The 18,605-nt window shown below is 38.2% G+C and overlaps 1 protein-coding gene across 4 annotated transcripts in view; it reads left to right on the forward strand.

Moving 5' to 3' along the window:
• STRN3 (striatin 3) overlaps positions 1–18,605 on the forward strand; it is a 44,087-nt gene that overhangs the window by 4,632 nt on the left and 20,850 nt on the right. For all 4 annotated transcript variants that reach the window (XM_028721302.2, XM_028721321.2, XM_028721311.2 and 1 more), the window contains exons 2-7: positions 10,984–11,087; positions 13,329–13,402; positions 14,353–14,434; positions 14,756–14,926; positions 15,554–15,686; positions 17,246–17,387. In XM_028721302.2, coding sequence (XP_028577135.2) covers positions 10,984–11,087; positions 13,329–13,402; positions 14,353–14,434; positions 14,756–14,926; positions 15,554–15,686; positions 17,246–17,387 — 706 coding nt within the window. The remainder of the gene's footprint in view (positions 1–10,983; positions 11,088–13,328; positions 13,403–14,352; positions 14,435–14,755; positions 14,927–15,553; positions 15,687–17,245; positions 17,388–18,605) is intronic.

Raw genomic sequence — 18,605 nt, forward strand, 5'->3', positions numbered from 1 at the left:
TTTGTCACAACTAATGTTCAGGCAGCTAATTTCTTCATGACAAATTTAAGGCTGTAACATAGAGATTTTATTAAAAATAAAGGAAGAAATAATAAAACAATAGACTTGGAATTAGAAGAGACTTCAAGGGTCATCTAGTCCAACCCCCTGCAGTGCAAGAATCTCAACTAAAGCACCCATGACAGACGGCCATCCAACTTCTGCGTAAAAACCTCCAATGATTGAGAGCCCACCACTGTTGAACAGCTGTTACTGTCAGAAGGTTCTTCTGATGTTTAGTAGGAATCTGCTTTCTTGTAACTTGAATCCATTGCTTCAGGTCCTATCCTCTGGAGCAGGAGAAAACAGGCTTGTTCCATCTTCCATGTGGTAGCCCTTGAGATATTTGAAGATGGCTATCGTATCTCCTCTCAGTCTCTTGTGCAGGCTAAACACACCCAACTTCCTCAACTGTTCCTCATAAGGCTAGGTTTCCAGATCCTTGATCATTTTGGTCACCCTCCTCTGCACACATTCCAACTTGTCAATATCCTTCTTAAATTGTTGTGCCCAGAGCTGGACGCAGTATTCCAGGTGTGGTCTGACCAAGGCAGAATAGAGCAGTGCTATTACTTCCCTTGACCTGGACACTATACTTTTGTTGATGCAGCCTAGAATAACATTACCTTTTTTCCTGCTGCATCACACTGTTGACTCATGTTAGGCTTGTGGTCTACTAAGACTTCTAGACCCTTTTGACATGTACTACTAGTAAGCCAAGTTTTCCCCATCTTATGTTTGAGTAGCAAGTTCTTCCTGCCTAAGTGTTGAATCTTACGTTTGTTCCTGTTGAAATTCATTTTTTAGTTTAGGCCCAGTTGTCCAATCTGTTGAGGTCAACTTAAATGACTGGAAACAATATTGAAAGAACAGATAAATGGGGAAAACCGTAGTGGCTGCAGGTTAAATATTACTGCAAGAGATAAATGGTGGTAAGTGTTTGCAGTACAGCCAAAACTGCCAGTTATGCCATAGTGACAGTAGTTGAGTTTGGAAACAAGCTAGGCAAACTGCTTCCTTGATCATAAGGAAATGTGGAAAAGCATCCACTGGGTCAACTGAGAATATATACAAAAATAAATATACAGTGGTACCTCGGGTTACATACGCTTCAGGTTACATACGCTTCAGGTTACAGACTCTGCTAACCCAGAAATAGTACCTCGGGTTAAGAACTTTGCTTCAGGATGAGAACAGAAATCGCACGTCAGTGGCGCAGCAGCAGCAGGATGCCCCATTAGCTAAAGTGGTGCTTCAGGTTAAGAACAGTTTTAGGTTAAGAACGGACCTCCGGAACGAATTGAGTACGTAACCAGAGGTACCACTTTATACAAAACTGGAGATTGTACAGAGGTTTTATGATTGCTATAGTAATGTGGCTGAAAAACTTGATAAAAATGAGATTCAGAACTGTCCAGCAAACCCCCATTAATTACAGAAAAGCAGACCAGGACAGCCAGTTACAGTGATGGAAGTATTAAAACTATACAGTATTTAAAATAAAGCAATTCATTAGTTTCCTATAGTTTTAATGCTGAGTTTATAAGTTATGTGATATACTGGTTAAATGATATTCTTGGCTAATAGTTAAGTATGTTCTATGTGGAGAAGGATCAATACAGTTGTAAAAAGACAATTGGCAATATTAGATGTGTTTTAAATATTTATCTCAACGAAGTGTAATCCCAACATTGTTGCAGTTAATGGATCTTGAGGTGGCTTTCAATTAAGCGGAATGGCTGTTATTGAAATAAGCATTAATATATTTTGGGGACCTCAATATCATGAATGACAGTAAACATAACTAGATTGGTTATAAATGGTTAATTGTGGAAACTGGTATTTCTTGAGAAGGGACTTGGACGAAACTGCATACTCTCTTCACTATTCAGTTTTTGTGGTGAGACCCTTAGTATCTTAGTTCGATCTGAAAGGAATATAGATGAGTTGATGGGTTGCAGCATGAGAAGAAAGTGAAATCCCCCTCTCCACATCCTGACTACAGCCCTTCTCAGGGTAATATACTGGTTGAGTCCAAGATGACTGAGCCGCAAAGGTTTGATGTGGCATTTTTATATGAATTGGAAATGAGCAACATTTTTGTACAAAGCATTTCTGATGCTGCATCTTGAATATAATATCAAAACAAGGCAACAAAGTATTTTACAATTTATAATATTGGAATAAACATGCTAAAAAAACATTCAGGAGCCAACTTAAGGAGCTGATATGACCAGCTCCCTTGTCCTGATTTCTGCTCTTCTGCCTTCCCACAGGTCTTAAGTAGCTCCAGGGGAGGTGGGGGTGTTGCCCTAACAACTTAATGATTTAATCATGGTAACAAGAACATGATACATTGTCTATGAATTACTTAATTTGTGAATTGGAAGGGTGTTTACTAGAACAGGTGTAAAGTTTAAGAATAGTATCTCATTTACAAAGCATATTCAGAGCCTTTTTTTTTTTAAAAAAAGGGGGGGGTACCTTGTGATTTCAGTGTTAATACTGAGACTGTGACGCCACTGAAATTGAGTTTGGTTTGGTTTGAAATCCACATGTCTTGGTCTTTCACACTTTCTCTGAGTTATTGGTGCTGGTCACAACTAGAAGCTTGCTGAATAAAATTCCCATTGGAAAGTAGGGGTTGGAGGTACAGTGTTGTGGTAGTTTTATTGCTATCTAGATGTTCAGTTCTAGAATATGGTACCCAGGAATTATTGTTCAGCCTCTTGACAGTTATGCTGTGGGCTTTCATATGGCTTTGTTTTATCTTCCACGCTATTCAACAACTGCATGAAACCAGTGTTAGAAACTCAGACATATACATTAATTGTCAAATGAGATCTTAAACCTAGGTTACAGACATCACAACAAAATATCTAGGTGCCTTTTTGTGGTGAGATGTATTATTGTTATTAATTTCATTTCTACTCCACTATATATTTTAAAGAAAAAAATCAAAAGTCTTTTACAACACATTAAAACATCAGATACTGTAGAACAATCCAGAATAAAACAAATTTAAGTTTCAAGGGAAATATATCAGACAGTTTGCTTTCCTCATAGTTATTTACCTACTTAATTTATATAGCTGCCCCATAGCAGAACAACTGTAGGAAGCCAGTGTGGTGTAGTGGTTTGAGTATTGGACTAGGACCTGGGCCTTCTTGGTAGTGGTGCCCTTGGTAGTGGACAGGGAACAACAACAACAACTTATCATCATCATCAGGGTTCAAATCCTCCTCAGTCATGAAGCTCACTGGGTGACCTTGGACCAGTCACAGCTTTAGTCTACCTCACAGGGTCATTGTAGGGATTAACTGGGGAGGAGGGTGAGCCATGTACTCCTTGGAGAAAAAGGTGGGCTATAAATGCAATAAATAAACTTTTCTGCTTGCCTGTTTAAGAAAGCAGTAGGGGCCAGCCAGATAGAGATGTCAGTCGCCAACTTGGCACCCACAGATTTCCAGTGGTTGCAATTGGACCCGCGCCAGTAGCATAACTGTCCTAGCGCCTGGGGAATTTCTATCACTAGAAACCACTGTGGGTGTGCTGAGGTGTTACCAATATCTGGCTGGCACCCAGCTTTATACCTCCTTTTCATCTAATTCAAGTGAAGCAGTGAGTGTTCTGAACAAGTGCTTAAACTCAGTAATGGACTGGACTAAACTAAGACTTAAACTGCAGTGTGTTGTATTTGGGACTGCCTTTGAAAATGTTGTTGAGACGTCAGTTGGTACATAATACAGCAGCCAGGCTATTTATTGGGACTGGTATTACCGGTAATTACTCCTCTACATGGTCATTTGCTCTCTCTTCCAGGCAGTTTCCATTGGGATCCTTATCAGCTGCTCTTCTTCAGGATCATCTGCTTAATGAAGTGAACAATGTGGTTACTAGGGAGAGGGCCTTTTCAGTGGTGGCACTCAGTTTATGGAATGATCTTTCCAGAAAGCCTTGCCTGGCACCTACATTCTGGTTTTCGTTGAATCATGTGAATACCCTTTTCCCCTCCCAGTACTTTTAATTTCAGTTTTAATCATAGTGGGTACATCTTTCTGGTGTGCTAGACCTTTGCACATACCCCTTTTTCTGTTGATGATTTTATATTGCTTTCATTTTTAATTTTTTTTTAAGATGCTGTACTCAGTCTAGTTTTAGATAGCCTTGCTATTTTGATTTATTTTATTTTTAAAAAGTTTTTGGTATTTCTGCTCCGTAACAGTTTGAACAGTATTGGTATATGTTTTGTGTCTGTCAACTTCCCAGAGAACTATGTTGTATTTGTAGTATAAGTTGTTATAAGAATAGTGAAATAATAAATAAAATGCAGCATTACAGATGCACTTTGTGCCGCTCATATTAGAGACACAGTTTTTGCTCTGATTAGGATGACTAATGTAGCTGGCCTTCTCATGCTCCTTTCTCCTGTGGCATGTGTCTAGTCTCTTCCTTTCATTGTTGTGCCATAGGTGGTCATGGTGTGGGAATGACAAAATAAATTTATTACAGAGTACAGTCATACCTCATGTTACATCTGCTTCATCTTACGTTCTTTCAGGTTACATCCTGCGGCAACCCAGAAGTACCTGAAAGAGTTACTTCCTGGTTTTGCCGCATGCGCAGAAGTGGCGAATCGCAACCCGCGTGTGCGCAGACGTGCCGCTGCGGGTTGCACTCTTTTCATGTTGTGGATGGGCCTCCAGAATGGATCCCGTTCGCAACCAGAGGTAGCACTGCATAACAAATTTTTGTTGGAATAGACTTATACCTTTGAAATAAATGAGTAAACAAGCTTTCAATATTATTTAGATTCCGGTATGGGGAAAAACACACAAATGAACAATTGGTTTTCAAAAGGGAAGGAGTGTCTGTTTATCCTGTTGATTCACTCAGCTCCTTTTGAGATGAAAAATTCGCAATGCATCTTCACACTCACTCAGTTAAAACTTGCTGAATTTGTAGCAGGAACACTGCTTCAAAATAATCACATGCCTTCCTCAAAGTGATTTACAATAAATAACTATTAAAAACAGTAACAGAAGAAAGCCACTTTGGGAGCATTTGAAATGCGGACCAACTTGATTTTGCATCGGATCTTGTGTCATGATTTTTTCTGAATACTTAACATTGTATTCCATATAAAACAGTTGTTTCTATTTGGACTCTTTTGTACAAGCGGTTTGCCCTCTTGGACTACTTTATGTGAGAAAAACAGTTCATTCCACCTTTAATCAAGACTCTGCAGTTCTCTGTAGGAAAGTCCCCTGTTGCATAAGAAACTGACATTAGCTGTTCTACTGTCAGCCTTCACACAATATCTGTATTGTTCTTTTTTCTGTCATCTCTGCTGCTGTTTTTAACATTTCACTTTCAGTTATAATTAACACATATGAAGCCGATACATTTACATAATGCATGATGGAAAACTAAATTTGTGAGAGATATAAGAAAGTAGCAAGGGGTGTCATATCAAATTTGTTGGGGAGGGTTACGACTTAGTGTGTAGAACCCATGTGTATGATAGCAATATAGGCAGTCCAGAAGCTGATCGTGCATTCTTTTCAAGCATAAAGGGATGTGTGAATGCACTTTTGCTAACTTAAACAGCACTTCCAAATAATCCTTTAATAAATCCAACTTGTGATCTTGCTCTCCTCATTCAGATTCATAGTTTTCCAACTTTATAAGCAAGCTGCATTTAGAAGAATGCTTATAGTAAGCATTGGAGCTCCAGTTTTACAGGAAAAACCTTGGGTTGAGATCATCCAAAGCAATACAGTCTCAATGATATATGTAATATCCTTATAATATTGATTGATATATCATTGATATTACATGTAACCAACAAAATATAACCACCACTATTAAAATAAATAAATAAATAAATAAATAAGAAAGTGAGTAACCATTTTTGGCCTAAAAACCTTCCCCTAAAGGAACATTTTTGACCATCTTATGGAAAATTGTTCCCTAAGGGGGCAAAATGAGCCTGCTTTGGAGATGGAGTTCTAGAGCCAAGCCTTACATACTAAAAAGGCTCCAGAAGGCACATTTATGTGATGCTGTGATGCACAGTAGGGTCTATACTAATGATTTCAGTAGGCAAGGAGCTTCTTATCAGAGATGGTGGTCCTTCAGATATCACTGTTCCAAACAAGGAGTTAAGAGATCTTCACCAGCACGTTGAATTCAGCCCAGAGTCTTTATGCTTTCTATCAGCTGCCCTTGTCAACAGCTTGGTTATACCATTCTGGACTGATTGTAGTTTCCAAGCACTCTTACAAAGAAAACGTTAGAGAAAGGAAGGTCTAGGATTGGCTCACTCTTTCCTGGATATTGTAATTTCTAGAGATCTTGTGGCCTTTTATTCTCTGGTTCCAGCTTTCCTCCTAACACCATCCTAATCAATTTCTTCTTGGAGGAAATCACCATTATCCCACTGATGGAAAAAATACACTTTAATAATTTTTGTTTTAGCATGGACACTGCCATGGCTTTCATATGACTGACATTGTTTCCTTGTTATGACCATTTAACATTTTTTCAGTCCTTCCACAAGTATCTGTACAACTCATTCTCAGAATGGTGTTGCGATTGATAAATTATTATGGGGAGAGCCTCGCTCACACTTATTAAATGCCATGTTATGCCGTTGTATACTTTGAAACAAACAGAGAATCAGGCTCCATTGAAGAAGGGAGGAAGGGGCATTGAACACAGTCACCAGATACTCCTGTTTTCTCCAGCTGCAGCCTGGCGTAGGCTTGACTGAAGAAGGATAAGCAAACATGGTTTCTAGGCACTACTGTATTCCACAGCACCAGAAGTAGAAAGGGAGGCAATTTGCAGGCTTTGGAATTTATAAGCTGTGTTAAGAACAGTCATATAACTGCGAATATCATAGTGATTCTTCGTAATTTACAGAAGTTATTTCTGTCTTCATTTTTTATATTTTAGAAAAATATCGGTGTACTTTGCGGAAATAATAACCAGTGATGTGAATAAATCTAGTAGCAACACATCCTATATATGTCTATTTAGACAGAAGTCAGTCCCAGTGGTTGACATACAGTTTTGTCCATCTGCAAGCAGAACACTTGTGCAATGGGACTTCTCTTTCCTCTACTTCCTCCTGCACCACCCCTAAAACTGCTGTAGAGAGTAGGAAGAACATCTGGAGCTGATTTGGGATGGTGCTGTAGGAGGGAATGGAGGAAGATGATGTCCTTCTCATCAGAAGTGGTACTTCTGATTGTACCGCATTGAATATCACCTGTTGAGTTCAGTGGGATTTACTTTTAGGTAAATAGAGAATTTGCAGACTAATTCTATATGTTTATTGATGGATGCCTTCTAGTGTTTTCTTGATTCATGCAAAGTATATTTAAGATTGTTTTGTAGCTGGGACAGGTACAATTACATACCAGTCACTTTAATGGCTCTATTTTCACTATCCTTTTTTTAACATTGGCTTTTTTTTATTATGTTTTGAAATAGGCAGGTGGAAATATACAACAGGTTCAGTGGTAGAACTAGACTATTTTAAATACACATGGCTTAAGCATCATGAATGATTCCAATATAAGTAGAGCACCCACACGATTTCATGTATATTTGCCTAATATCAGATTGGAATATTACCTACCAAGAAAGATAACATGGCATATAATGGAAAATCACTGGTGCGTTTCTAATTTCTTTGTGGCCATTCTTGACTATTTAATTTTTATGGTAACAGTGATGTACTATGAAAGTGGTAAGAAAGTAAAACTCATTTCTTAATATAGGCATATAATATAGGCATTTCTTAATAACTCAGATTGTGTCGTGTACATTTTTATGTACAACTTACCTGAGCAGATTGCAGTTGATCACTCTTCCTCCGCACAATGACAGGAAAGTAGGCTGACTGTCAGATTTTTCTTTCTTCTCCTTAGCTATATATCACAACCCACTTGTGTCTCAGTCGTTAATGTAGGCACTCTGGTGGGAGGAGAACCTGTGGATTTAGCTGGCTGGCACTTAGCTGTTACCTCTGGAACTGTGTTTTGTTTATTAAAATTATTCGTATACTGCCTTTTATTTCAAAGAAATGTCAGAGTCTACAGAATAATAAAACAGGATGTAATTAAATAGAACAACAAAAACCTTTTCAATAAAAATATGTATCAGTCAAAGTAACCAGAAATGCCAGGAAGTGGGATTAACAGTTGGGGAAAGTTCAGGTAAAGAGGTATATTTTTAATTATTGGCAGAAGCATTTAGCTATCAGCGCCTGCCTTATCTTCATAGGGGGATTATTCATTCTCTGTAGTCGCCACCAAAGAAAAAGCCATTTTGGTGTTCTGTTTAATACTCTGAAATACTCTTCCACCAGCTACGTTGTTGTTCTAGGAAATTAAATTCCTTTTTACTTTGCTTGTAGCCATTTTGTTGGGTTGTGAGGAAATCCTGGCTGCTAAAAAGGTGCACAGAATTTTCATCTACAGTTTGGGTAGGACCTGAATGAATGGATTCAAGTGACAAGAAAGGAGATTCCAACTAAATACAGTGGAATCTCGGCTGTCGAACGTAATCCATTAAGGAAGACCATTCGACTTCCGAAACATTCGACAACTGAGGCACAGTGGGCGGTTGGCAGTTTCAATGGAGAAACGTGCCTCAGAAGCCATTCGACTTCCAAGGCACGTTCGAAAATGGAAGCATTCACTTCTGGGTTTTCGGAGTTTAGGTTCCGAATCGTTCGGCTTCTGAGACACTCGAAAACTGAGGTTCCACTGTATTAGGAAGAACTTTCTGGTGGTAAGAGTTGTTCGACATTGGGACGGACTCCCTCAGAAGGTGGTGGACTCTCCTTCATTGGAAGTTTCTAAGCAGAGGTTGGGTGGTCATCTGTCACGGATGCTTTAGTTGTGATTCCTGCATTTAAATTTTTCTCTGATGTTTATTTTCCTTTTGTCTTTTTCCTTTTATTTTCCTTTGCTCCCCCCCCCCAATCTTTCCTCTCTTCTTGTTTCTTTCCTTTCCTTTTTTCTTCTTTTCACATTCTTTTCCTTCTTTCTTTTTTCAGTGGATATATTTAGGGCCTTTCTTAAGCTCCAGGGTTTGTGTACTCATGGGTGGAAGACAGGGTAATGTCGGTCTTCCAGGGTGAGAGGTTAGGAGGAGAAAGGAAAGATGCCAGGTAAGAGCTGGGAGGGGCTGCTACCTTCTGTTGGCAGTGGGGGCTGAGAACTGTCTTTAGGAGAGGACTTTAGACTCTTGTTTTTATTTTTTGTAATTGTTATCTTATTGTATTGTGAAAATAATAACAATAACAATAACAATAATTATAGTAGAATCATAGAATCATAGAGTTGGAATAGACCACAAGGGCCATCGAGTCCAACCCCCTGCCAAGCAGGAAACACCATCAGAGCACTCCTGACATATGGTTGTCAAGCCTCTGCTTAAAGACCTCCAAAGAAGGAGACTCCACCACACTCCTTGGCAGCAAATTCCGCTGTCGAACAGCTCTTACTGTCAGGAAGTTCTTCCTAATGTTTAGGTGGAATCTTCTTTCTTGTAGTTTGGATCCATTGCTCCGTGTCCGCTTCTCTGGAGCAGCAGAAAACAACCTTTCTCCCTCCTCTATATGACATCCTTTTATATATTTGAACATGGCTATCATATCACCCCTTAACCTCCTCTTCTCCAGGCTAAACATGCCCAGCTCCCTTAGCCGTTCCTCATAAGGCATGGTAGTAGTAGTAGTAGTGGCTGAAGGTGTGAGGAAATTCCACGATAATGGAGTTTTTCTTGTGCACCTCTGAATCCAAACCAATGAATACTTTCTGGTCCATTTTCATAAATGTTTCATAAGACTTTAAAAGTACAGTGGTGCCTCGCAAGACGAAATTAATCTGTTCCGCGAGTCTCTTCGTCTTGTGGTTTTTTTTGTCTTGCGAAGCACGACTATTAGCGGCTTAGCGGCTATTAACGGCTTAGCGGCTTTAAGAAAAAGGAAACAAACTTGCAAGAACTCGCAAGACGTTTCGTCTTGCGAAGCAAGCCCATAGGGAAATTCGTCTTGCGGAACGATTCAAAAAACTGAAAACCCTTTCGTCTAGCGAGTTTTTCGTCTTGCGAGGCATTCGTCTTGCGGGGCACCACTGTAGATACAAATGATCCTATATGGAAAGGACATTCTAATTATGTGTCAGAGTATAATGTTTTCTGCCAGAATATAATGTTGCATTTGACAAGGCTGCGCTTCATTTATTTGTATATGGGAACTCTCTTACCCCAGAGTTTTTTCTGTCACTTCAAAGTGAGGAATAGAGCACAGGTTTAGGGATATCATATGCAGGATAAACACAATAGATCCAGATTTTACTGTTACATTTTATATGTGAGTCGTGTGCAGACCTGTTCCTTCTGTTGTCAACTATATTAATAATGCAAAATCTTTGACAAGCTGGTTAATCTCTCAGAGGGTTTTGAAAGAACATTTATGTTGACTGTAGAATTTGATTTACTGGAATTTATTGGAAATAAGGTGTGTGTGTGTGTGTGTGTGTTTTTAAAATTGTTTGGTTTATTTTTAGTGCTGTTACTGGCATCCTATTATTATTATTTTTAAAAACTGCAACACCTTGCAGATTAGTAACATCACTTGAAATTGATCAGACTAATTGACTATTAAATCATTTTACTTTTTCACAAAACAGGAATTTCTATTAGGTCACATATTACTTAAGTCCATTGAGCTCAGTGGGTCTGTTCTGAGGATGACTAATATTGGATCTTACTCATTGTTTATTTGTTTGTTATTACAGGAGTTTTAAAAATAAAACTTGGAAATATGCCTTGGAAACTTCTGGCAGGAATATACATTCAGTGATGATATATGTGAACAAGAGACTTGAATTGAAAATTCTAATTTGACTTTTATGTTTTCAGGCTCGGATCGCATTTTTGCAAGGTGAAAGAAAAGGTCAAGAAAACTTGAAGAAAGATTTAGTAAGAAGAATAAAAATGTTAGAATATGCATTAAAACAAGAAAGGTATGTGTACCAATTCTCTAATCTGAGAAATTTATTGGATATTTTAAAATGTACATTTCCTGTAAGGAAATTGGCCACAGGTTAGAAAATATATTGACTAAAAGATAAAGGGGAAAAGCAATCCACTTAATGTTTACATGGCAAAATCTCATTTCTGAGTTGGATCTGCCCAAAATAAACTCTCCTGTTACTTGAAGTGCTTTGACAACTCACATCAGCAATTTCTGCCATCAGTTTTTTGTTGCAGATGCTGGGATTGTTTCTGAATTCCACACTGCACTATTTTCTTGGGGAGATAGCCACCTAATTGTGCAGTGGATGTCTGCTTGCACAACAGGACTTCTTTTCTGTTGACATTCAGATCACATTTTTGGGGGCATGTTGGGTGCTGTACAGGAAAGGAGGAAGAGGAAGTCCCATTCTGCAAGTGAAAATCTGCCTGTGCAACACTGGCGGCCACTTTTATGTGTGTGTTTTTGTATGCAATGTAAAGTATTTTAACTTACCAAGACTTGATTAACGGAAAATAATCCATGGGCCTTTTCTGCCTTATAATAATTCTTACTGTAACGTGTTGTCACAGATGTGATAAATAAAGGAGCCTGATGGGATGAACAATGTCAGATTATGAGTATACTCGAACATTGTATTTAAAATCCCACAGATGTGACATTCCATTTTTTTCAGATATGTGGAAAGCCTTTTTCCTATGACAGTACTATTGTGAATGCTTCCAGCTTAAGAATTTTGCTGCAGTAGTGATCATGACAGTTGCAGTATCTAATGACTGAACAGAAGCAGTAAGATCTCTGAAAAGTTGTAATTTAAAGGAAATGGAAAAGACCTTTTGTTACAATTTGGGAAAGTAACATTTTCTGACTTAATAGGGAAGTTGCAAGCTTGTACAAGAAGCATGCTTGCTTGAGACTTACAGGAATAACAGGAGTTTACTGAAATGAAAATTTTAAAAATGCAAGAGAGTCAAGCCTTCATGGCTACAGAGCTTCAATGCAGTATAGTTGTGCAAGCAGAAAATGATTAGACCATCAGTTAAGAATTCTACACTTCCACTCTCTTTAATGAAAGGCAGGAAGTCACTGGGTTCAAACAATGCCCTGTTTGGCATATACTTAACCATCCTCAAACACAGCATTTAAAATAGAAACAAAATGGATGGGTAGCTGTAGCTCAACTGCAAGGTTCAGAAAAAGGGAACTAAATGATCAAGGGAGTTAGGGCAGGTACCCTGTGAGGAAAGGTTGCAGGATGGAGGACTTTTTAGTTTAGAGAAAATCTGAATAAGAGGTGACATAGAAGTTCATAAAATTATGCAAGGCATAGAGAAAGTGGACAGAGAAAATTTTCTCTCCTCTTGTACCACTCAACGTTGTGCATATCCATTGATACTGAATGTTGATAGACTCAGGAAAGAAAATACTTCTTCACATAACATATAGTGGAAGAAGTGGAAGAAGGTGGAAGATAGGCCTATCAAGCGTTACTGGTCGTGATGGCCATTGGAGTCAGTATGCTTCTGAATACCAGTTGCTAGAAACAGCAGGAGTGAAGAGTTCTCTTGTGGAGGAGTGGAGAGTCTCTCCCGCTTGCAGATTTCCACAGGCACCTGTGGTTGGCCACTGTGACAACTGGATGTTGGCCTAGATGGGCCACTGAGAGTAGATTTTCCCTTGGCATTTCAGTGCCTGACATCTGCTTAGTCATTTAATGATTACAATTTCCTGTTTGTTTTAGGAAGTGGGTGACTCTTTTGGTACTCCTACCTTTTTCACTAGGTCATTACATGAAATAAAATTTTGGAGGCTGTATGCAGAGTCACGTGTGTCTGTTTTACAGTTAGAGAAATGAGGTAAAACTATTTTTCCGTTGTACATTTGTGGTTCTTATTTTTTAGAGAACACCAACTGCCAGAAATAGCTTTTATGGATATGTACTTAACAGGAATATTAATTTGTAGTATGTTGCATCTGAAGCAGCACTCATACTGTATTGCCCTCCTCCCTTCTGCCCCCGGAAAGATTCTCCTGAGAATGGAGGCCATTTGCGAAAGATTTCCCCTGACCTATAGAAGAAGCTTTATGGGGCTGCAGAGAGAAGAAGGGGACAAGGATTCCCCTTGCATGAGTGTCTTTGTGAGCATTGCTTTTAGATGCAATGCAGTGGGAAAACACAGAGGGAATTAATTTTCATTACTGATCAATATGTTTATGTTTAATTTTTAAGGGCAAAATATCATAAACTAAAATATGGCACAGAATTGAACCAAGGTGACTTGAAAATGCCAACTTTTGAATCAGGTAACAAACTATTTGCAACCATTGAATTTAGTTTAAATTCTTCTATTGCTCACTTTTTATATAAAGAGAAATCCCTTCCCAACTGTGTAAGCAGTATCTTTATACAGTTCCTAGTGAATTTATTTCTATGCTAGTTTTTATTGTATGGCTTTGTCTTTATGCTGTGATTAATTTTCAGTATGATTTATAACTATAAATCAGAGATAGATCTCAGTATCTGGGCTGAATGATGGTGTGTGTGGAAACGCTCCTTCAGATGGCCCTAATAGTGTGATATCCAGATATTTGTAAAAATAGGAAAGCAGAGATTCCGAGAAACAAAGAAGAGTGTGTGTGTGTGTGTGTGTGTGTGTGTGCGCGCACGCGTGTGTGCAAATTCACAAATGATATTCTGCTAAAAGTATAAAGTCCTCAGGAAAAACTGGGGAAGATAAAAAAGAACAGGTCCTTAAAGTATCTTGTTAGTTTTTGAAAAAGCGGAGTCTTGTATGGAGTAAGAGCAAAAATTCCTTGGCTGTTACTATCTCAGGGTTTAAGTGCATTCCCATGTATAAACAAACATTCACATCGAAAGTTGGCATAGCAGGAGTATATGCATTTCAGAAGCTATAGCGTAGTCTTCCAAATATGCTTGCTTTCCCATGCATTTTTAACTGGGGAGCATTCAAACATGTAACCCTTATGTGCAATCAGAAGCGATAAAAAACATAAGAACTAAAAAATAGAATTAGTTTTTCTGTCACTGTTTCATTTTCCACTTTGCAGCCAAATGGCTCTTAAAGACAACAAAAAACAAACCCCACAGACTAAACCAGATCCTTAATGGAGCAGAATCTTCATCAAAATAAAATTGACAGGACATAGAATAAGTAAAATCTACTATTCTGTGTGCCGCATGCTGTACAAGACTTGCAGGGAAAGTGTTACTAAAGTGTTATTTTGCATTTCAGAAGAAACCAAAGAGACAGAGGTTCCTACAGTACCTCATAATAGTCAGCTAACCTGGAAGCAAGGCAGACAGTTATTAAGGCAGTAAGTGTTACATTTGTATACTTTTCATATATTTATATATACTGTATTATTTTATTTTGAGATTGTCTTATGATCGCTTATGGTAGCCTATACACATAGAAGCAAGTATTTTAAAATATCTTTCTTATGGGGAAGTGTTGCATGGGAAGCAACACTTGGAAGTGCAAATCAATAGCGCCTAGGGGCAATTCAGTAATTTGTTTTTAAAAACCCAAAACAATTCAGTATTGATACCGTAAATCCTTGTAAAGCACATCTTATTTAGATATGTGGGCGTTTGTGTATGTATGCGAAGATAATGCTTTCACTCTTATTCATTAGGTATCTTCAGGAAGTAGGTTACACAGATACAATATTGGATGTACGGTCACAGAGGGTGAGGTCTTTACTTGGGCTTTCCAGTTCAGAACCAAACGGCTCAGTGGAGACTAAAAATTTGGAACAGATTCTTAATGGTGGAGAATCAAAACAAAAGGGACAGGACAATAAAAGGTAGGCAATGCAATGCTATTTCTTCATTTTAAAAACTTATATCTTGTCTTTTGTCTGAAGCAGATGTCTATACAGTACCTAAAAATTGACATCCTTTTTATCTAGGAGAATCTACTGCATTAGAAAATGATAATCGTAATATGTATAAATCCAAGATGTGTTTCTTCACTTAGAGGATGCTTCTATTTTCAAGTGAGAAGCATTCTGGGCCTTCATGGGATGTGAATTGCTGCTTACTTTCCTCAGGGGATCTTTGGTCTAGTTTGGAGATACTAGAAGCAACCATCCTGCTTTTGCTGTCTTCTAGACCTGACACTTTTTACCACTTCCTTCAAACTGTGGCACAGACAACCTGCTACAGACTGAGAAAACAACATACTGCCCTGCCTTCCTAGAGAATAAAAAAGTGGAAGGAGGTGAGGCAGTAATTAAAAAATACCTGTTCTTTGTGCCAAATCCTCGGAGGAAAAATCTGAAAATTTAGCTAGAAATCTTTGAAATCCCACATTCCTTGTTGTCTTTGTGCATATCAATGAGATTTTTAAAGGGGTTTTCTTGACCATAGAATCTTAATTCAGAAAGCAGCCATAGCTGTTTACCAACATTGAAAATATTTTTCCCTTGTAGGAACCCTGGTGATGTTCTTGAAACATTTAATTTCTTGGAAAATGCAGATGATAGTGACGAAGAAGAAGAGAGTGACATGATAGAAGATATTGCAGATGGAAAAGAAAAACACCGGATAAATAAAAAACACAAAGTAAAAAAAAAAGTCTTAGTTTTATTGCTTTGTTGTTCAACCCAACAGCACAGATAGGGTCATCTTATTAACACTGTCAGTACACAGCTAGTAATCCAACAGATTTTGGAATAAAGTTAATTGAACCTACTTGAAGAGTTTAAGACTGTAACTTCTGCAATGCTTCCCTGAACTGAGGTAAAGCAGGCTGAAAATAACTGGCTGGAATAGGTACATAATGTATTGAAATGTAAAACACATAATGCTCCCTTATATCTGTTCAGATGGTTGAAAGTCAATATGGCATGGTGATTGAGTGTTGAACCAGGATTGGAAAGAGCCTGGTTCTAATCTCTACTCAGCTATGAGCAGTGGCGTAGCGTGGGTTGTCAGCACCTGGGGCAAGGCAAGTAATTTGCGCCCCCTAACCCATGGATTTGCGCCCCCTAACCCATGGATTTGCGCCCCCTAACCTGTGGATTTGCCCTAACCCCAAATGTTGCGCCCGGTGCGGCCGGCCCCCCCTGCACCCCCCACGCTACGCCACTGGCTATGAGGTTCACTGGGTGGCCTATGGTAATCTCTATTTTAGTCTAATCTCCCTCACAGTGCTGTGAAGATAAATAGGGTGAGGGAGATGATATATGGTGAGGGAGATGACAAGGTGCACTATCTTGAACGTCTTTGAGGAAAGTGGGTGGTATAAATGAACTAAGTAAACAATTTCTTTTGCACATCACAGTAAGCCACAGTTTAGTGCTACATGCACAAGCTACAGTTAGCCTTGAACTCCCCTCATGTGGCTGACAGGAGAAGTTTGAAAGCTTATGCATCTGCTTTTACATGGTTTCCTGTTTTGCCTAGTCTAGCAACTGTGATTTAAATTAGTTGCGGTGAGCTTCAACAAGCCAGATTTAAAACAGTGGTTTGAAGTTGTCTTGCTTGAAATTAGCCTTCATCACAGTTTGTTGCACCAGACAACACAGCAGTTAAAGGAAAGTAAAAACAATAGCTTATGGACGCCTTCTAAGTGGGGAGAGGAGTGTGTCTGGTTCCCCATGCCCATGCACATCGTGCCAATCCAGTGGTGGAGAACCAAACAACTGATTAGATGAAGAAAAATTTGAGTGTTTGAGGGGTTAATAATATGGAGGCATCAATAGTAAAAAGGGTTCTCTACTACAATCACAAACCTGTGTTTTCAGATAGTGTGTCTCCTTATCAGCACTAAAACAATTCCTTGCAGATTTTAACTTCATATACATAGCTGTAGAGTAATAGCACAATTTAATCTCCTTCCATATTTATTATTTTATTTGTATACTGCCCATCATCCGACCTTCACATAGTGGTTCACAAACCAAAATACATAACACAAACAAACAAAAATAAACCAAGAACTCCCTTTCTACAAACACATGTAATGGATTAAGTACATTTAATGCATTGCTCTTTATTTTAGACAAAATGATATTTGTATTCAGAAGTACACCAAATGGCAATCTTGGGGGAGAACCTAAAAAACATAGTTTCTCAAAGCATATTGTCCCTAAAACTGATTATGTCACAATCTATTTTAGATTGGAAATGAAGGGCTAGCAGCTGACCTAACAGATGATCCAGACACAGAAGAAGCCTTGAAAGAGTTTGATTTCTTGGTAACTGCAGAAGATGGAGAGGGAGCCGGAGAGGCAAGGAGTTCAGGAGATGGGACAGAATGGGGTAAGAAGTGTAAAGAAACAATCACATAAAACTTAAAGATAATTCTCTGTGTGTGCCCGCACATATGCATCAAAACCAAAAACTGAATTATTTGTGGTATTCAGATGCTATAAAAAAGGAAAGAAAAAAGAATGAATGGTAGATTTCATACTCTTTAATTACAAAAGTCTAAATGTATTCAGATTTAAGTATGACATCTGTTTCTGCTTGTATTCCATTTCCCTGTGTGCTCTTATTTCTTAGAATTTTAGCCTAAGTTTGGTGGTCAACCTTTTATTTCTTATCCTATATCTTCTATTCTTTCCTTGCTTAAGCAGATAATAAATTTTCCAATCATTTGGGTAGTTTTTTAAATAAGTAATTTGTTTTGTTTTTATTTGTTTAAGATAAACTAATACTTGAAGCAGATGGTGCATTTACTGTTGGCAAGACCGGCAGCTTAGTATTCTAAATTGGTTATTTTTCCCCAGAATATATAATAAATTTTAAAATAATGCAATAATATAAATAGTAAAAAACCATGCTCACCTGGAAGTTCCATTGAAATCAATGGGACTTACTTTCAGGCAAGATAGATAGCAAGGTGCCTGTAGTTATAAACAAAGTATCCGAAGTGAGATCGCTATAGGTGTATTGTGTAATATAAAGTAAGCTATTTGTTGCAAAGACAGCTCTTATTTATGTGCTTTTATTCCCTAATTTGCAAATAGTAAAATTTATTTCCTGAATTTAATTTGCTTGCCCCAATTTAGAGAACTCCACATATAACAAAAGGCTACAAAAGTGCCTGTTGTTTGTTGTGACTGCTTATTTGGAAGTGTAGAGCTGAAAGTCTTTATAATCTGTTAACAATGTAGGCTTCTGCTGCTCAGAGCACCCAGGATGTTAAATATACGGGTCTTTCCCCACTTTCTGCTGTCCTAGAAATTGAGTTGATGAGCATGCTAAAATGTTTCTGTACTTTGATTAATTTATCTGGATTTGTGTGGCAAACTTGGCTTTACAACATAAAACTTTTCTTTTTGAACTAGCGGTATTAGTTTTTGTATTGAGTTGTAGCACTTCAATCAAGAGTTCAGAATGCTGAAATAGAAAGATCAAACACTAATTTGATCCACCATTTATATAAAAAAAATTAGGCCACTGTTTAGATGTTTATCTAAAAGTCATGGAACAAGTTTTATGCCAAGATGCTTGGCCGACTCCAGACTTTATGCT

This window comes from Podarcis muralis, chromosome 1 (assembly GCF_964188315.1).
Source record: "Podarcis muralis chromosome 1, rPodMur119.hap1.1, whole genome shotgun sequence".
Taxonomy (NCBI): Eukaryota; Metazoa; Chordata; class Lepidosauria; order Squamata; family Lacertidae; genus Podarcis; species Podarcis muralis.